Here is a 19,219-nt window from a genome sequence, read left to right on the forward strand (position 1 = left end):
ATTTGTATCAAGAGAAATTTTTGATATCAATATGTAAATTTTTTAATAATTGATTAGAATGCATCTAAAGTTTGGACCAAGTTTTGATGATGAATACGTATTTCTGTCTGTAAGATGGTGTGTGAAATCAGTATTCATCAAACTGTAGTATAGTTTTCACATTTTACGAAAGCTGATCTAACTTGCTAATAATATTTATTAATTGATTGCTAATAATATTTGGCAATATATTAAAAGAGTCCGGACTCAAGTTTGTCTTTTGAAAATATTATTTGCGAAAAAACTAATAATCTTTAAACGCGCGCTAATCTTAGTTCAAACTCAGTAGTTCATTTGAATCAGTTGTGGTAGGTTTAGTACATTTTGTTTTCTGTAATAGTATATTCGGTAAGTCAACTTGCAACCCCTCTCAACGCTTACACCGAGCTATCTATTAACCATATTTAACACATTTTTACAAAAACATTATATATTATTAAATAAATTGTTAAATATACTGCACTAAAATTGTATATACAAAAATACATTTATAAATACTAGACTACTATCTACAGTAAAAGTGTGGCCGTCCGTAATAATGGATATGGTATATTTTGTTAGCATATCCATGGATTTGGCTTGCGTTCACACTGAGTCTGCTTTTCACTTACACCGCGTTCGGTTGGACGGGGACGCTCGCTCCTCGAAATAAATAAATAATTTTAAGATAGCATTTAAAACGAAAATAGTTGGTTAACAGTGAAGCTACAGTAACATTAGAAGTGTGCATATGAAATTTGTGGTATTTGAGTTAATTTTGCAATTGTGATTTTATACGTCTGCGTCCCTCTCTCTATTTATCTATCCCTCTCTTACACAAACAACGTAATACAACAAATGCTATTATTATTATTTTTATTTAATTCACGAAATTCTCAGTGAGAAGAGTGTTTGCATAATCTTCGTACACAAAAACACACACAGCTAAAAGTTGATTGCTTAAATAAATGCTGCCATAAAAGTAGCGTCGTCCCCGGGCAGAGCAGAATAAAACAAATCATTGAATTGCGCTGCTAACAAATGAAATGCAAGTGAAAATGCAAATGCAAATCAATTGAAAAGGCGCAAATAAAGCAATAACTGGCTGCTGTTGGCGACAAAAGTGAAAACTAATTGAAATTGAAAGCGGTTGCATTGGAATAGCAAATTAACACATTTCGGATTTGGCAGACGATAAAAGCAAATTTACTGTGGTGCAAAATGTCAAACACTGAAGACAGCGAGCTGGACCCGCAAATTCAGGTAAGAAAAATGCACGTGTCTTCCTTCCATCTCTCGCTCAATCGACAAACATGGTGTCAGGCAGTGACAGGCGCAAACGGGGCTCAGCTGTAGTTGCCTTGGCTAGTTATTTGTTATTGTTTTCGCAATAGTACGAGTAGACTATCTTTGTGTGTGTCGGAACGAGTGAGTGCTCTCTTTGTTTACGTGTATGTCTCTCCCACTCGCACTCTCTTTGTGCATAAGTGTAGTATTAATTAGTTTGACAGTTGTCAAAGGCTATCGCAGGAAGGTGGCTTTAGTTTTTGCAATGCGCTTTGCGTTTTACATTTTACATTTCTCGTTTGACTTTCGCATGTGCCTTGTTTACGCTTGGCTGCGTTTTGTTGCTTAACCAACAAAAATCAATTTCCATGGCATTTTTTGCCTGGCAATTAAACAAATTGCGCGCTTCCTTTAATGAAACTGTTAAATATTCATGGGAATTGCTGTTTCTGTTGTTGTGGTATTTACCGTTTAGTAAGACAGCTGTCCCAACCGACAACTTCCTGTCTCAAAGTATGAGATGCTTGTCTCGCTCTCTCACCCACACATTCGCATTGTCCATGTCCTTGTCAAGTGTTTCTGTCTTGTTGCCTCTTCCACGTAATTGCACTTTATGATCCGTTCTCCTTGTGCGTAATTTCGAACTTACATTCATACATATTCAATTTACGCACTCACGTTGGCGTCTCTCTCTATTGCTGTACGTGCGTGTGGCCAAATCCCAACTTAAGTGCAGTTGAGTATTAAGTACGGCTTAGGTAGTATGTGAGAGCGAGAAAGGGAGACCACTGTAAATCGCATTGGAATTCGTGGAATGGCAATGTCAGGCATACCATTAATGTTTGGGAAATGCCAAAACGCCGACGCAAGCAGATGAAAACAAATACAAATACGCAAATTTTGCCTAAAGCGAATAAATACGAACACACAAAAGAATTTGTGTGTTGATTTTGTTCTCTCCGATTTCAAGAGCCTCGTGCGCAGTTTATGCAAATTAAGTTCGACTTGGCTTTGCTTTGCTTTGTTTCATTTTATTTGTCTGTTACTTTGTCAATATTTCAAAAGAGTCAGCAGAAATTCGATTCGTATTTCGTAGAAATTGAAGTAAAAAATTAATTTAAAAATACAAGTTTTAATCATAATCCATCAAAATTTCGTAGAAGTCTTTTCTATTAAATACAAATACCAGTCAGTCTATTATTATTTTCCCACCCGGCCTCAATTTGTTTATTTTTAAACACACAGCCAAGTAGGAGAGCACAAAATGAAAAGAAGATAGCAACAAAAGTCCCACGCTGAGTAACAACATTAACAAAAATTTGATGTTGCGGGCATGTGATTCGATTGGAATGCTCGATATGGCGGTGTATAGACTTTTGATACTCCTATAAACATTATAGTATAAACATACATACGTATGCACATTGTATTTTTCGCAAAAGTTCTCTCCATAAACAATTGAAAACCCGTTTGCCAATGTGCATGATATAATACTCGAATATGTTCATAAATATTTATTTATATCTCTTTTTTTTTTTGTTGTGCTTGCTGCTGATGGATTTTCTATGTTTTATGCACCACTTCCTCTTATTAAGAAAAAACAAGCGGCTGTTTATTATTATTTTTTTCTTTCACCAAGTTCGGTTTATCAATGAAATTTTTAGCGCGTGCAATTTTGTTGCTCGTTGTCTTATCACGCAATTTGAGAGGGAGACAGAGCGAAACAGAGATAGATGATTAGATCTAGAAGTACAAAGATAGAAAGCAAAGACACTCGAGTGACGTCTGCTCGCGCTTGCGTACGACAAAAGAAAGCCAACGACGAAAAAAGCTTAAAGTCCTCAGCGATTTAGACAGCTGTTTCAATTGTTGATATTTGCGCTCAACTCAAATTGTATTTTTTTTTTAAGTCTGCCACCCACCCGACACCGCCTCCCACACGCGCCATGGAAAGTTTAGTCATTTCTGTAGGGGAGTTTTTTTTCTTTCTGCTTTCTTCGTATCGATGGAATTAAAAACTTTCGTCATGGGTTGTATAATTAGTTGGCACTTATCGATGACACGTTAACTGTTAATACACATGTCTGGGCGATATGAGAAACATTAACCTTTCGCTGTATATCGATTGTACTTCGAGGAATTTTTTATTTTTATATTTTTTTGTGTGTCGCCTTGATATTAATCAAATTTCATTATCATATGCCATTTGAGATTTAAGTCCCTCCTTATTATCAACGTTGCCGTACTGTGTTACCTTGTGCCACTTGATAATTTGGATGCCAAAACAAACAATATACACGTCTGAGATTATGCTAATGACTAATTAAACGCGAAACGATATACGATATTTGCAAGAAGAGCGATGAGACGCCATATAGAGAACCTAACCGACTTCTATGAATCACCAAAGCGCCTGACATGTCATATAGCTTATGAAATGCACTTATAAGGTGTTCTAGTGACTCAAGTAGTGTGGTATAACTGTGGAATTAATTACTAAACAATAAGAAATAAACATGCTTTAAATATACATAACGTACTCTTTGTGTATAAATTTCCCTACCCAGGTATTGCGTTGTTAAATCAATCACAACTGTGTCTGAGATACTGCAGTTCATCTTATCTCGCTTATCTCGCAGTGCATAAATAAAAATTAAAAAAAATCCCATTTGGCAGCGGTGGGATTCGAACCCACGCCTCCGAGGAGACTGGTGCCTTAAACCAGCGCCTTAGACCGCTCGGCCACGCTACCAGTTGGTTGATCTCCGGCCAGAAATATTTCTTATGCTTTCATCGCCACTCGTTGAGGGTTGTGCTATTTATAAAGCTAAAGTGTAACTGTCGGACAATTGTAGGAAGTTTATTTATTTTAAGAGTTGAACCTTTTGAAAATATTTACATAAAGCAACAATATTGTTGTGCACTTGCAACAATAACAGTGACAGAGAAAGAGAGAGAGAGACTCCCACACGCAGCTGTTTTTTTTTTATTTTTATATCGCAGTCGCACCATCCGCGATTGCATCTTGCGAAGCTGCAAGTTGAACGGATGCCATTGTCTTTTATTCTCACTTAACTCGCCGCAATTTACGAATTTCATCACCGAAATGCCTCAAACAGTTGATTGAACTGCAGATTCAACTACATTCACTCACATCTTGTTCAGTTAAGTGTATCCACACTTCGTTGCAACGAGGTTACTTTCTATTTCAATTTCGTAGTCTGTTGTCAAAGCGCAAATTGTTTGTAGTTTTTCGTTTTGTTTTTGACGCCGTCTTTTCAACAAGCCCCCGAGGTGCCATCATCATTATCGTCATTCAGCATCATCATTATTGCCATGAATAGCGCCGCCTCTTCAATGATGCATAACAGAAACAGAAATCTGTGGCAAAAGTCGGCAACATTTTGCCGCCGGTTACCGCACTCAATTTGCATTTACTGTTTTGTATAATTTGCCTTAATTAATTAATTTTGTATTGCCATAAGCCAGATGCTTCAAACAATTTGGTTACGTAGATTTTGCTCTCGTCATTGTTTGGTATTATATTTTTTTTAATGATATTCGCGGTTTGTCAATAGCGGCAAATATCTTGCTAAATGCCAAGTAGTTATTTCCGCTCTTTCAATTACGTTATTGCTCGTTTTACCAGTCCCCCAATATTATCTATCACGCTCATATATATTCACGGAGTGTGCTCACCCTCTAAGTATATCAGGAATAATCTTATCAATAGCTGACTGATGCATTTCAAAAGCAGTTCCAAGTTCAATGTGATTGTAAACAGTTGGTAATAATCGTTGGTAAATTGTTATTGACAATGCATAAATATTGTGTCATTTTATGTGAAGTTTCTTTATGAAGAAATTCTAACTGAACTAGCAACAGGAATTTTTCCATTCATTTGGAATCAATTATACCATTATTATTAATAAAGAACCATCTTCAAATGAAATTGATGTAGAAATGAAGATAGAAATAGATTTAACAATAAATAATTGCATTAGAAATAAAGTAGTTATAAAAATACGTTGTAAAGTAGATTAATAAGATCTGGCTTGAAATTTTAAGAATGAATAAATAAGTAAATCAAATCTAAAAGCACTTTGAACTTAAGCAGCAAAAGGTTCAAAGCTCAAATTCTGCTCCAAATTTGATGAAAATTGTGTTTAATTACCCAAATTCAAATCGCCTTGGGACAGTAATTAATAAACATCAAAAGCTAGCTTTAAATGAAAGCAAAGAATATTCTCAGATTATTGACTTTATTCAGCTCAACTCAGTTGACCTTTCCCATGCTCACAAGATACAATTTCTTTTACCCCATGCTAGCGATGAAAAGGAAAAACAAAATCTTGACTAATTTCTTCTATTTGACTTCTGAAAGCCAAAGCTAGCATGATTCATATAAATCGGAGATTTGGCTTCTGATGTTCCCTCTCTCTTTTTTTTTTTGGGATGGTATGTTCGTTATTCATTATCGGATTTTTCTCATCTCTCTTTCTGTTTTGCATTGTTGACATAACTTTTGGTCTCTTTTCTTTTGTGGGTTAGAGTTTTGGGCTAATTAAAATTGTTTCGGTCAATTGCGTTTCAGTCAAGCTACGCTGCGTTGTTGTTTCTCATTTATTTTATGCTTTTTTTGGGCGGCGTGGCATACTCTTTTTTTTTTTTTCTTCACTTTTTTTTTTGTTTTTCTTTATATAACAACACTTTCGCAGCGCGCACTCAGCAACGACAACACTTGTGCTAGTTTAGTTTCAGCTATAAGCACGCAGCCCTCCTCCCTACCTCCCTCCGCTTAACCTTCTCAACCCACCGCCCAGCCTCAGGCGTAGCGACTTTCTATTAGCCAAAATCCGCGTTAATTGCCTGTCCCCAATACATGAGAAAAACACTAAGCAAACATGCTGAGATATCTATGCCACTTTCTGCTGATTATGACGCAAATGAGAACGCATTGAGTTGAATGTCCTTTGATCAACTACACTCTACACGTGCCACCTGACTTCCTGTTTGATGTTGCTAAAAACAAATCGATGAATAAGGTTTCCATTACGGCTGGCTCGCATTTCCCCATTTGGCAAATGTTGACGCAGCCACGGGTGGGAGGACATTCGGCTGGTAGTCGTAGTTATACGAGGCCACCACAAGTAGGTCAGGTCAGGTTAGGCCGGGGAAGGCATTCGTTTGGGCCAGGACATCACGCCATACGATTTCGCTTGGCTGGCGTCATTGCGACTATCTCAGGGTGTGTCCTTAACGGGTTCACGGTGAAGCAAACTAATAAGCTAATGATATATGCTCAGTTTAAATAAAAGGGAACACGATAGTGTATAATTATAAATGTGACTATCGCTTGCAAAACTCTTTCTCTCAGTTCACCGACACAAGCAGCGACATCTGTTAGATAAAGTTGAAATGACTTGAAGCTAAGCTTTCATTTCCTGCATAATTATCTTCTAACTTAAGAGTGCTTAAACTATTCGCACAGTTGTTGGCTTGAACACTCCAACAACAACTGCCACTTTCACTTACCCACTTCCTTGTCACTTCTCCCTTTGGCTTTGCAAACATAAAAAAGGACATGCCAATTCCGCATTAAGTTTGAAAAGTTGTCCAGCTTGACAGCTAGCATTAAATGCTCAAGTTGGCATAACTTTGTTTAGTACCAAGCAACTGCCTATCATCGTTTTATACAACTTGGCAAAAATTAACGTCATCATCAACTTTATCGTTGGGTTTTTGTCAAAAGGGCGCCCATTTGTCTGTGTGTGTGCGATGGGCAATACGTCATCTTGAAAACATACTCTAGGAAATTTAGACTCGCCTTAGCTGCGGTTGTAACCTTTTCCATTTGATTTATATAGTCTGTGACTCAGGTTGAGTTGCGTTGCCCTTTACCGAAACACACCTTTCAAGCTCTCTGACGAATGCAAAAAAAAAGTAAAATAAAAAAACGTCAGCACATCGCGTGATTGGGCAACGTTTCATTGCCGGCTTTGCGTTTAGTTGGGGGTCTATATCATGTGATTTTGACCCTGTTTATGCAAAACGCTTTCACATCAACGCAAAGAGAGAAGAAGTTTAAAAATCAACAAATCAATATATCAACTTGCTTGTCGGATGAAATTATTCTAGTTGTTGAAGCAAAATTCGGATAATAAACTCGATTGTTGAAGAATAATTTTGTGTAGCTTTAATAATAAATTTTACTACCAGTCAGATAACAAAAATCCCCCCTTTGGTTGTTAGTAATTGAATCGAGATATTTTGTCAATTTATTGCGCACGTCATGAATTTGGCTTTGTATTGTATATTTCCATATTTTGTATCCACTCCATGTTTTGCTATTGAACATGAGGCATAATATAATAAGTAAATAAATAAATATGCAAAAGTTGCGCAAATATTTATACAATTTTCGAGTCGTCATTCCAACATACAATTTACCTTCAATAAATAATTGCTGGTTTCTTTGGAGATAATCAAATATTTTCTCTACTTCATATCCAGACGTAAGTACAGCCTTTTGTGTGTGAGGTTTTTCTTTTTACAATTCAATTGCATTGTAATAAATAATTTTACGATGTCAAAAGCGTCCGTCAATCTTCATTGACTGCGGCTCATTGAACTGAGGGATGAATACTTCGTAAATATATTTAATATGCTGATCGAATGTACCATGTTCACACTTAAGAGGTCTTTGGCTTTTTTAGGGCCACTGCGCAGTGTGCACGGTGCACAGCATTAATTAGTGCACTATCTCTGCCGCCAGGGGGCGTGCTTGTGCCAACTTGTTTATAACTGTTGTTAGTTTTTCGCTTTGTTTTTGTTTGGTGCACGTCGCTCGTGAAAATAGTTGGGCAATAGACATGGAAAGCCAAATGCGGTGCAATGAAAAACTTTTAATTAACAAGCACTTTGCTAGTCAAATGCCAGCAGAGGCCACAAGCTTTAGCTGTGCGCTTCCTTTGTGCGATGCGATCCGATGCCAGATGCCAGCGAATTCCAGGAAAGTTCAACTCTTGAAATTTCTGCAACGGCAGCGACGTATATGAAACTGGTTTTTAGGGGCCAGCCAAAAGGTAAACTCAACACAACACAAAAACCGGTCTCAAGCAGTCAGCGAAGCAGCCGGCGATTCGTCTCGGCCTTTAAATCAATCAGCCTCCAGAGTCGCCCTGCGACGACCTGCTTCATTCCAAGTATATGTAGAGAGAGGTTTTCGTGTATATACTTCTACTGAAATGTATGTGTGTATATCCGGTATGTAAAGAAATGCCCTGCGACCACGATAAAAATCAAATTGGGACAAGCTCCATAAAAGCTGTTATAATAAAACAACATGCATTACATACATTCCTATGCCCAGCATATCGTAGTAGTATATCTGTATGTATTTACACGCAGACAAAATTCAGATAAAATGAAATAAATATGATAATTAAAACCGGTTTTTTTTTTCGACCACAACAAACCAAAACAAAACCCATAACCGCATGCAGTTCAGCGATCCATGACAATGGGCGGAGTAGTTACACGCCCGCATTTCCCCCAAAACTCTATTGAACAGGAAATTTATGTCAAAAAAAAAGGAATAAGATAATACAAGTCACATCCTGTGCACTTGTGGCTTTCTTAACATCCCCATTGGAAAAAAAAATACTTTTTGCACAGTGAAGTTGATTGATCACCTGCAACACCTGTAGCGAAATGAATATCCCTAATTTGAAGTGGATGTATACATTATATCCTGATTATACCAAACGCTTCTGTTTGATAGATTATGTTATGTGGTGCAAAAGTGTTTACATCAAACTAAAATCATTCGAACATCAGGTTAGAAGTAAAAGTGTAAACAAACACTAAAAAGCACTAAAAAGTACTGGCTGCACTTTCGGAATCTTTCATCACAATTTCTTACAGCTACGAATGCGAAAGATTCGAAGAAAGGTTACACTTCCCACAAAGTTTTCATAATTCGGCCAGTGTAAACAGGTTATAAAGTTCCAGCAAAACCTGTAGCCAGATGAATATCCCTAATTTGAAGTGCTGGAAATATCGTTCAGCATTTTACGGGGTTGTTTGTTAAATAAGCTTTGTGGCTGCTATTTTTGTGATGTGAGTGTGGCGTTCAGCGTTGAGTTGCGGTACGCGAGAACAATTTGAAATTGTGTAGCGGGTTCGAGTCCCCGGTCGGTCGAAATTATTATAAAATGTGTTGTTATTTTTAAAAAATAATAAATTATGTTGCTATTTGCCCTTAGGTTTGCTTTGGAATTCGCTGCTCAAAAAGCAATTTCATGTTCACATAGGGCTAGAGCAAAAACCGTTTCATATCACCACCCTGGAGTGTACGCGTCACTTCATTAATCTAGCGTTGCCCTCCTGTGGACTTATTAACTGACAGATTTTGTTAATTTTTTAGATTTTAATTAATCTTAAGTAAAGTTGCAATTAATAAATAGTGATTGCTAATCATTGTTTAATAATTCGTAAGCCACATTATTTTGCTTATCGAAAATGTAAAATGGATTTTCTCAATCAGTTCTGAAATATATATTTTTGTAGTTAAATCAATCAAACACTTTGCTATTAATTTAACAGTTTAATCGCTCAACGTATTATTTTCTATATACACGCCTTAAATGCTATACTTAAAATGTGTTCTGATTTACAATTAAATTTTAGGATGAAAAAATGCATTGACGAAAAAATACAACAAAATATCGATAGATAGTCTATAAACTAACAGTGACTATTTGTGGGTTGGGGCAGCATTTCAACTGTGCTGCAGTTCTTTTTGGGGACTCTGAAGGCTTCTATAGCTAAGTACATTTGCACTTCACCGTGAGGATTTAGACAAACTCGTAGCCAATGCCAAACTGGAAACCATTCAAAACCTTGTCAGTGTTTTGCCGGCGCACAGGTACGCAGTAGTTCAACTCGATGCGAGCACGTTCCGCCAGCTTTACAGCAATTCCCATGCCGTAGGCGCTGCGCATGTTGTCTGCACAATCAAAAGAGATAAATACAGTTAAGAGAAGCACTTTAAAGTCAGTAAAGTCGAATTACCTGTGTTAAAACTGTTGCTGTTGCCCATATTATAGAAGAAATGCATTCTAAAATGACTAGCGAGTCCCTTAAAGACGCCGGCAAACGGCAGCGGGGTCCACAGATGTGCGCCAGTGCACCAGAAAGTCTGTGCACCAATGGGAGTGCCATCGACAACTGGTCCAGCTCCGCCATACTTAAAGCCCCGCAGCGTCAAAGGTCCGCCGCAGTAGAACAAATTGTTAATGGGCAGTATTGTGGTCTTTTTGGTCTCCTTCATGACGCCGACACGGCCACAGAATTGTGCCACCAATCCCGCAAATAGCGGCACATTCACTTCGCCATGGGCTGTGCTGCTGGTGTATGAAATGTTTCCGCCCAGTCCGCAATATTCATTCACTGACTTCAATAGAACGCCCTTTGTGGGGAATACGTTGCTGTCGCGATTGTCAAAGATCACCGAATACCGCAAAAGTGAAGCTAGCTTGGGTCCACAATGATCACGTATGGCGATGGGCACGGATTTGTTCAACAAACTCACGTCCCTAATGGAGTTCTCATACTGCAGCGAGTGTGTGAGCTATAAGAGAAGGAAACAATTACCATTAATAACTGACAATTACCATAAAAAATAATGCATTCTTTACTCACATCCACGCCCAGCATTGTGTGTGCACTCAAGTCCACCAAGTAGCCCAAGTTTGTGGTCTGAAACGAGCTTATGTCATATCGATCCGTTTGCCGGAACACGCTGAAGGACATTCTGCAAAGCCAACGAACATAAAATGTGCTCATTATCTTCATTGAATAACAAACTTACTCTGGTCGATTCTCACGGAATCGTGTATGGAAAAAGGGCTTCCAGAACTTCAGTTGCAGGTCATTGGCTCTGGTGCTGCTGTAGCTTCCTTGCAGGGAAATGCTCTCACCGCGACCAAGCACATTCGGTATGGTCAGCTCTGTGCGGAGCGAACCTTCGTTCTGGCCAATCTCAGTGCCCGCCGAACCCATAATCCTCGAGTATTCGTTGCCCTTGAGTGTTATCTCATAGCCTTGGGGCGTGGCATCTGCGCCACGACTGATATCGATATGTACGCTCACATCCTTGAAGATGCCCAGTTCATGCAGATATGATTTGGCCGCCATTGCTTCGATCATCATGTCCTGAAAATTGTCAGCCTTAAAGAGGCCATCGGCTGCCCGCAACACGTAATCATTGTGAGTCCTCAGCAGGCCGTTGACATTGACTCGATCAACTCGTGCTCCAATTTTGCTCAGATCGTATTTACTATTTGGATCCTTAGGCGGTGTTTGTGACATTTTGTATTCGTTATCGTTGGGTGGGGCAGGTTTTGTAGTTTAGATGATGTGTTAGTCGATTAGCAATAACTGTAAATGTGTAAATCAGAAATATAAATTAATACATTTTTGTTGTTTACTCTCTGTATTTCCAGATTGAACTAGAGAATCTCAATAGTGCTACAGATGAGATTAATAAATTGGAAATCGAATTGGAGGTAAGTTTATCTAAAAGCGTGTAAGCTTAACTCTCGCTTATTGACTTGTATCTCTTGTAACAGGAGGCAAACTCAACATTTCGCATACTTTTAAACGAGTCCACGCGGCGCCTTAAACTCTCCTCGAAGAAGTTGGGCAACTGCATAGAGAAGGCGCGTCCCTACTATGATTCGCTCGACAAGGCTCGCGAAGCACAAATCGAGTGCCAGCAGGCAGCAGTCAAGTTTCAGCGCGCCAATGGTGAGTGCGAGTGCAAAACGAATTTTAAAGCCAAGCTAAATGGATTGTTAATCAATTTTACAGAGATCCATGCCGCAGCCAAGGAGACAGTGGCGTTGGCCGAGCAGCGTTTCATGTCCAACTCACACGAATGGCAATTCGACAATGCCTGGCAGGAGATGTTGAATCATGCCACCCAAAAGGTAATGGACGCAGAGAAACAGAAAGCCGATTGTCATGCCGAACATCAACGACGCACACGCCTCTTTCATGCCGCCGAACAGAAGCTGCAGCAGCTGGAAGATCGCTTCAGGCGCAGCATCAACAAGTCGCGTCCCTATTTCGAGGAGAAGCAGGTCTGCCAGGACCAACTACAGACACAAAAGAACCGCATACAGGAGCTGCAACAGCAGGTGGGATGTGCCAAGTCGACATATTCCACAGCGCTGCGAAATCTCGAACGCATCAGCGAAGACATACACAGACAGCGCGGCGATTATCCAACGTTAAGCGCCTCTCCGCCACCGCCCGGAACGCGAGAGCCAGGCGTGGGTGCTGAACTGAATACACCCACCTCCAGTGCATTGCCATCGCTGCCCGACTTCCAGCTGGAGCTGGAGAAATGCGACTATCCATCGATAGCAGGCAGTCAAATGTCACTCGGCGCCACACTTGTCACACAATCCTCCACGGTGGAGACCGAGGATGAGGCCGAGGATGACAATGTCTGCGACTACGATGAGTCCACCACGTTGGGCAATGATCTGCGCGGCATCGTTGACGAACGCCAACTGGAGGCGTTGCGGCAAAAGGTTAAGATCTTGGCAGTGCGTCCCATTGAGGGTGGCGACGGTCAGCAGCAGAATGATGTGTGGGAACACGAATTGAAGGCCACTGTCGATAAGCTGGATCATCTGATGATGCTTAAGGAAGCGGCCAAGCATCAGCAAACCGAGCGCGCAAAATCCACAGAAATGCGACCTGTTTCACTGGGCGCCGAGGCGCTGAAACGACACACTGATGTCGACGATGTGGATGCCAGGGATGTGATCATCAAGATCACTGCACCCGCCACCTCAGTTGCCCACAGCCTGCCCGTTACGCCACAGCACCAGACCAGCGGTGCGGCGACTTCCATAAAGAAGCTGCAACAACAGTTGGCTCCGCTGCCATCGGTGAATGTTTCCATGCGCGAGTTGCCACTGCTGGCGAGGCTCTCGAATGAGTTGCTCGATCGGAGCAGTGCTGCCATGGGCAGCGTACGTCGCCAATTGAGGCGTCGTTCCCTCGAATAGCAGCAGCAAATGCTTCAGCAGCATCAGCAAGGATGGTCGAAAAAGAACTCAGCAGTGGAGTCGCGTATATCAAATTCTAAGTTTGTTTATATTAAATGAATTGTATTGTAAATCGTGAAGAAGTGAATGCCGCATTTAAGTTCACACTGAATATTAAGTACACAATGCCTACATAAATGCAAAAGCAAACAAAATATATAATATATATAGCATACATCTATTTTCGTATATAAACGTATCGTAATTGTTGACTTATATTGAGTGTCCTGTGTAACTGTTTTTTCAAATTGTTAATATTACTCCTACACCTTATGTCGTATGTCATCATCATATATGTGATTTCTTATAACGAAAAATTGTAATTTGTGCGCGAATTGCAAATAAACAGGCACTATTTCAATAATCAGCTTTAAGTTAATGTTTAATTATAAAATAAACAACTACAAAATGCCACTTACTAATTAAAGATTAATGAATGGGCACATGCACTAAATAGTTTAGCCTAAAATACCACATAATTCAACAATCGGCACTTGTGTGTGAAAATGAAAATCAAATGAAAAAATGAATAAAAAACGAATTCAATTAGCCATTTAAGTGAAATTCTCAAATATTCGAAACGAGGTGAGATGATAAGCTACATGTTATAGTGCAAAACAAGTAAACAAGTATTTCTGCATAGTTAAAATACAATATGAAATTTGAAAATAAAACTATACATTTTAATTCATTCGAAAAGCGACTTTTAATGGGAGTCTTTTTAAAGCTGATGGATTTAAGAGAGCTTTAAGGCATTTTAAACTAACAGTATTGTCATTAAGGTTTAAACTTGAAGTCTATGATAATTAATGATTTTTGGCCACTTGAAAATGCAATTAACGGTCGATTCTGATGCAACCTGGACGCCTAAAAATTAAAGTATGATGTCATTTTCTGACTGCAGTTTGACACCACAAATCTATTAATGAAAACAAAATTTGGCCCGAAAAGCTCGAAAATTATGTAAGCCGCTGCTGGCTCCCAGCTGTCTTACCTGGTTTATGTTATTGCTTTGTTTACCACACGCGGCGCTTTTACAAATCTCGTATTGTGCTACGAATTGTTACAAAATATAAACAAACTAAGCGGCACTGCAGCAGGCCAAGATTTTTAACAAATTTCTTGTGACTTGAAAACACACGCGTGCGGCATCAACTAAGCAGTGTGACCGCAAGCTCAATTAAGGAATATACCAGGTCTAGCTTGGTAACACTTATAAGTGAGCGCTCGATTTGAATTGTTCTTAATTTTTAATTAATTGAGTAAAGTAGGCAGCGTCTAATATAATTTGTTTATCGAATATCAATAATGAAAATCTAATCAGATCTGCATAACAATATAATTCATTTAAATTCGCAATGCAGATGGCTTTAATAATTAGCGCAGCTGGTCACACCAATAATAATAATTCCAATAAGCATTGTTTGTCACGCAAGAGTCAGGGTTGGTTATAAATTCGAAAATTAAACAAGATATAAATGCATTATTAATCTAGCAACCTAGTTTATTTTTTAAATCCAACTTTACTCAGCGTTTAGTAAATAATTGGAGATGGGCACAATGCGATTTGTTAATTCGGCGTTTTCATATTTTTACAGTCAACAATAAACCCGCTGAACGATGAATCTTCACTACGAGTTTGGATTTATTTAAAAATCGTTTGTTTGCTTACTTTGGTACATTTAATACCATTCGACTGCAATTTTCGCATAATATCAAGCGCTTGTTGCTTTTTCGCATTTGCCGCAGCATCGCCTGGACTTTCAATTGTTTCATGGGTTTTACGACGCTTTACTTCGACTCCGCAGGCACGCAGTTTATTGAGTATTTGTTGGGTGTCACCATGGTTGGACACATTCGATACTGGTACGGTAACCATTGGCAATGGTGCTGGTGTGTTTTTTGTTGCTATGTTATCCGGTATCAATCCTTCGCTGTCATTCGTCTGTGATGGTGCTGCGGGTAGATCGAGGCTGCTGCGAGGTTTGCCCTGTTGTTGATTTGTTAGAATGGTTCGCCTTGGCGTTGAGTGCCTTCCACGCTTGGCTAATGTGGGCGACAGCTCCGGCGGCTGTTGTTGTGGTCTTTTCGCATCTCTATCTCTATGTGCTTCATTCGAGGCCTGAAAGCGTGTGCGAACTTTCGACACATTCTCTTTGGTATTGGCAGGTGATTGCTTTGCTTTGCTTGGCGGTGACTTTACTGAGTCATCTGAATACCAGCGGGGATCCTCAAGTTCCGCTTCCCAGTCTATTTTGCAGTCGTTTTTGCGAATGGCTTGTGGCTCATAAATAAATAGCTAAATAGGAAATAATCTAGTTACTTGCCATTTGCATGTGTTAATTTCACACTCACCTCCTGTTGGCCATTAACTAGTCTTGTCTCTCGCTTATCCTCGTCGTAATCCAATTCATTGATTGACGACACAATGTGCTTGACGCCAATGCACTTGGTGAGATGTGACTGGAACGCCTCCAGGGACAGAAAGTGATGTTGGCAGGAACGGCACAGCAATATAAGACGCCTTTGCTGATCGTAGAGAATATCGCCGAAGCGCACAAGACGCAGCGATTTAAATTTGCGAGATCCGTTCATTTGTCTATTAATTGATGGCTGACAATTATCAGATAAATTAATGCCAACTTTGCTTTTGTTACTGTTATCGATTCTAGTGTGCTTCGCTGCAGAGATTTGTAATCAATGTGTTGCCTTCTTTCATTATTAAGTGGTTTCTATCAGACTTCAGTAGACGTCTATTTTGGAGGCAAAATACGCAAAAATGTGACTTAAATCATTTGTTATCGTAAATTAAATGTTTTGCTACAAATATTGTAAGCATTCTTACCGAAACGTCTAAGCATTAGTGTCGTCTATCAATGCATGCTAGCTCCCTTGTAATAAATTTTACAAAATGTTCTTCCCAATGTTTTCAAAACTTAGTAAACTTCTGTTTTCGTCTCGGTCGGTTTACTTATTTAACTGTGGAGGCAAGCTGATTATAAAGATGAAGCATAATCGACAAGTCGCTTGTTATATCGATATTTTTGCACTTTTGCAAACATCGCTTTTTTGGCAGTTGGGAACACAAATAAATTTTTTTTTAGGCAAATAGAACGTAGCATAGATTTGTTTGTGAGCAATTTTAAACTTTAAAATGTGGAATAAAAAATGTAGTTTTATAAATTGGCCTTACATATTTTTTGTTTTTCCTTAAATAGACGTTTTTTTTTTCAAAGATAAATTCTGGCAGTGAAAGTTTGAAGAGCTGAGAATAAACTGGTCACATTGAAGACAGGGATGGTCAACAGATTGCATCAGTGCTGTAAAATGTTACGGGAGAAGGGTTGAGAAACTCATTTAATTGGCGCGTATTCAAAATGAATCTGTGTGTTGGTTTAAATCTCTATGTATTTTTTTATCGTTGTAGAATTTTTTCCAATTGAATTTTATAGTGTGTAAGCGTGTGTGTTTGTTTGTGTGTTTTTTCTACGAATCGGATTTGGTAAACGTTTGTCCTGTGCTGCTATTGCTATTGATTAACGCCCATGCAATTGAAATTAAATCGCTCGCAAATGATTCGTACACTTTATAGTCTAACAGAAATAAAAATAAAAAAAAAGAAAAAATAAACAAAAAGCGATTGCAAATGCCGCACCATTTGGTTGCAATTTTTTTTCCAGCAGACTCTTGTTATACAAACACATGTACAACGAAACGAGAACATTGTCTGATTTTGATTCCCTGACTCTGACGCTGAACAACGCCGTAACAAAAAAATCCTTTTAATGTTTTGCGTGTTGCGGCACTTGTGCAATATACTTTTTTGCGTTAACGTTATCCGCTATATGAGTTGCTCATGTGTCGGATCACGTGAACACATACACATTGACACACACACACACACAGAAGTAGAAAAAGGTTGACCTATAATCACCTGCCAGAGAAACTGAACGTCAAAGTAGAAAAGTGGTCACTTTCCTTTCGTTGTTGTTAATGCTTAAAAACTGCAGTGAAAAACCAAAACAGAAATGTGCATGTTTAAGGAGTGACACTAAGAAAACAGCCTGAAAGTAGGCAACACTTTTTGGCATCGGCAATTGAATTTTGGTAGCATGAAGTTGCCAATGCTGTGCCATGCAATTAAGCCAGCAACGGTAGACTTTTGCATCTCCTGCTCCAGCTCCCCATACATATTTCCTTGCCATCTGGTGCCGTCGTCGTCGTCGTCGTCGCCTCTTCATACCCCTTCCCGTAGCCGGTCCTTTTGCTATTGCATGCTGACCATGCAAATTACGTTGCACCCAAACACATGCACAGGGACAGGCACACACATATGGATATGGACACGCAGTGCTGTCACCATTTGGCCGTGCGTTTGAGTGATGCAGTGAGACAGGCAGCAGAGTGAGAAAAACGACAGAGAGAGAGAGAGCGAGCACCCAAAAGCCAACCAATGCTGGGACATGTACGGACAAAGTTAAGTTAAATGGACTTGCGGTGCACTCAAGCAGCCAACACACACGCACACGCACACACACACAAGTGAGCGCACTCACACATTTCCACTTTAAGCCATATTGCATGGAAACTGAACGAGTGTGTGTGCGTGTGTGTTTGTGAGGTGGCTGAGCTAGTCCATGTCAAGGTAGCAGCCCGACTAGTAGATTAAATTAAACGTAGCAACAGTGCAACAGTGCAGTCGACGCGCCGGCGACAGAGTCCGATTCAAAGTCCACTGGCTCTGGAGCAACTGCACCCAACGCAACGCAATGGACGACATGGGCAACAACATTAAACGTGTTTACACCATGTCCGACCAGTTGATATGCCAAGTGCTGTCCCTCCACTCGGACTTTGAACACATATCTATGTGCAGTCTGTATGTAAGTGTGTGTGTGTGTGTCTGTTTGATAGGGTCATGCATGAGGAGCAGAGCCTGGACAATGAACACCTAGAATACCACAGCGTCGTTGTCAACTATTGCCACCTTGCCATTGTAGCAAGTTCTTGTTTACAACTTCCACACACAGAGCGCAAGAGATAGGGTGAGAGAGAGAGAGAGAGAGATGTAAAGAATGAGAGTAGCGCATTTTCAAAAAAAAAATCACTGCATACTTGCAGGCGCGGCTGCTGTCATAATACAATACAGAAAGCGGGACGAGACGTACTTCGTTGTTGTTGTTGTTGTTGTGTTTTTATTGTTTGTGCGCATTGTGCGCGCTCTGACTGTGAATTAGCCTTTGGCTCGCTGCACTCCACGTTGGCCAACTTGTAACCCCGCTACACACACACACACACACACACACAGACACTCTCAGGCAGACCTCATCCATATCAAAGTACTGGATGCTTGCAGCCAACGCCAGCTTTGTCACAAATTCTTTGTCTGCATGCACGTGTGTTCAGGTATGCACATATATATGTATATATACATATATGTGCATATGTGTGTGTGTTTGTGGAGAGTCCAGCTGAGTTAGGTTAGTTGACTTTTTAAAAAACCATAGCGTACACTTGTGCTGTCATTTAGCCGAGCATCTTGCAACTGAGCTGCAAAATATTGTTGGCTACTTCACATGCTAAGCGCTGCGCAATAACATCAATTTAGGATATGAAACTTTTTTGTAGCATACTTCTGGGATGCACTCACAGATATCCTCACACGGGTAATTGATTCACTCCTTCTCATGCACGTTGCACACATTACAGCTTAAGGGAATTATTATCAGGAATTCATGCAGAGTTTAAAATATTGATAACATATGGTGATCAATATCACAGATTCACAG

General features: G+C 39.7%; 3 protein-coding genes, 1 long non-coding RNA gene and 1 other non-coding gene across 7 annotated transcripts; 1 reads left to right on the forward strand and 4 right to left on the reverse strand.

Annotated features, from left to right (window-relative positions):
* The first annotated feature begins 633 nt into the window (after positions 1 to 633).
* LOC133840414 (SH3 domain-binding protein 5 homolog) lies at positions 634 to 14,121 on the forward strand. The gene is made up of 5 exons (XM_062272221.1): positions 634 to 781; positions 919 to 1,281; positions 11,814 to 11,876; positions 11,940 to 12,117; positions 12,181 to 14,121. Exons 2-5 carry the CDS (start codon positions 1,240 to 1,242, stop codon positions 13,389 to 13,391), a joined length of 1,494 nt encoding a protein of 497 aa, XP_062128205.1. The 5' UTR covers positions 634 to 781; positions 919 to 1,239; the 3' UTR covers positions 13,392 to 14,121.
* Positions 713 to 3,497, reverse strand: LOC133840418 (uncharacterized). Its single transcript, XR_009894183.1, has 2 exons — positions 1,774 to 3,497; positions 713 to 1,714 (listed from the first exon to the last, which is right to left on the reverse strand). It is a non-coding gene; the product is annotated as an uncharacterized LOC133840418 (long non-coding RNA).
* Trnal-aag (transfer RNA leucine (anticodon AAG)) lies at positions 3,976 to 4,057 on the reverse strand. The gene has a single exon. It is a non-coding gene; the product is annotated as a tRNA-Leu (tRNA).
* Positions 9,907 to 14,598, reverse strand: LOC133840416 (SAM50-like protein CG7639). 2 transcript variants are annotated; one of them, XM_062272222.1, is made up of 5 exons: positions 14,425 to 14,598; positions 11,180 to 11,748; positions 11,011 to 11,122; positions 10,381 to 10,939; positions 9,908 to 10,315 (listed from the first exon to the last, which is right to left on the reverse strand). In XM_062272222.1, the coding sequence occupies exons 2-5, from the start codon at positions 11,677 to 11,679 to the stop codon at positions 10,164 to 10,166; spliced, it is 1,323 nt and encodes a 440-aa protein (XP_062128206.1). In that variant the 5' UTR covers positions 11,680 to 11,748; positions 14,425 to 14,598; the 3' UTR covers positions 9,908 to 10,163. The 2 variants fall into 2 exon arrangements, with proteins under 2 accessions (XP_062128207.1, XP_062128206.1); XM_062272223.1 differs by lacking the exon at positions 14,425 to 14,598 and having other exon boundaries at positions 9,907 to 10,315; positions 11,180 to 11,810.
* A 298-nt stretch (positions 14,599 to 14,896) lies between these two features.
* LOC133840417 (uncharacterized) lies at positions 14,897 to 16,438 on the reverse strand. 2 transcript variants are annotated; one of them, XM_062272224.1, is made up of 3 exons: positions 16,276 to 16,438; positions 15,786 to 16,183; positions 14,897 to 15,729 (listed from the first exon to the last, which is right to left on the reverse strand). In XM_062272224.1, the coding sequence occupies exons 2-3, from the start codon at positions 16,023 to 16,025 to the stop codon at positions 15,076 to 15,078; spliced, it is 894 nt and encodes a 297-aa protein (XP_062128208.1). In that variant the 5' UTR covers positions 16,026 to 16,183; positions 16,276 to 16,438; the 3' UTR covers positions 14,897 to 15,075. The 2 variants fall into 2 exon arrangements, with proteins under 2 accessions (XP_062128208.1, XP_062128210.1); XM_062272226.1 differs by having other exon boundaries at positions 15,786 to 16,215.
* Positions 16,439 to 19,219: the final 2,781 nt, after the last annotated feature.

This window comes from Drosophila sulfurigaster, chromosome 3 (genome assembly GCF_023558435.1).
Source record: "Drosophila sulfurigaster albostrigata strain 15112-1811.04 chromosome 3, ASM2355843v2, whole genome shotgun sequence".
NCBI lineage: Eukaryota > Metazoa > Arthropoda > Insecta > Diptera > Drosophilidae > Drosophila > Drosophila sulfurigaster.

What these genes read in the sequence shown, in the direction of transcription:
- LOC133840416 (XM_062272223.1), bottom strand. Translation starts at nt 11,679, where the DNA reads ATGTCACAAACACCGCCTAAGGATCCAAATAGTAAATACGATCTGAGC. An exon ending in TTCCGTGAGAATCGACCAGA is followed by an intron (nt 11,123 to 11,179) that starts GTAAGTTTGTTA and finishes TTGGCTTTGCAG; the next exon opens with AATGTCCTTCAGCGTGTTCC. An exon ending in ACACAATGCTGGGCGTGGAT is followed by an intron (nt 10,940 to 11,010) that starts GTGAGTAAAGAA and finishes CTTCTCTTATAG; the next exon opens with CTCACACACTCGCTGCAGTA.
- LOC133840414 (XM_062272221.1), top strand. Translation starts at nt 1,240, where the DNA reads ATGTCAAACACTGAAGACAGCGAGCTGGACCCGCAAATTCAG. An exon ending in AATTGGAAATCGAATTGGAG is followed by an intron (nt 11,877 to 11,939) that starts GTAAGTTTATCT and finishes CTCTTGTAACAG; the next exon opens with GAGGCAAACTCAACATTTCG. An exon ending in CAAGTTTCAGCGCGCCAATG is followed by an intron (nt 12,118 to 12,180) that starts GTGAGTGCGAGT and finishes TCAATTTTACAG; the next exon opens with AGATCCATGCCGCAGCCAAG.
- LOC133840417 (XM_062272224.1), bottom strand. Translation starts at nt 16,025, where the DNA reads ATGAACGGATCTCGCAAATTTAAATCGCTGCGTCTTGTGCGCTTCGGC. An exon ending in TAGTTAATGGCCAACAGGAG is followed by an intron (nt 15,730 to 15,785) that starts GTGAGTGTGAAA and finishes TTTCCTATTTAG; the next exon opens with CTATTTATTTATGAGCCACA.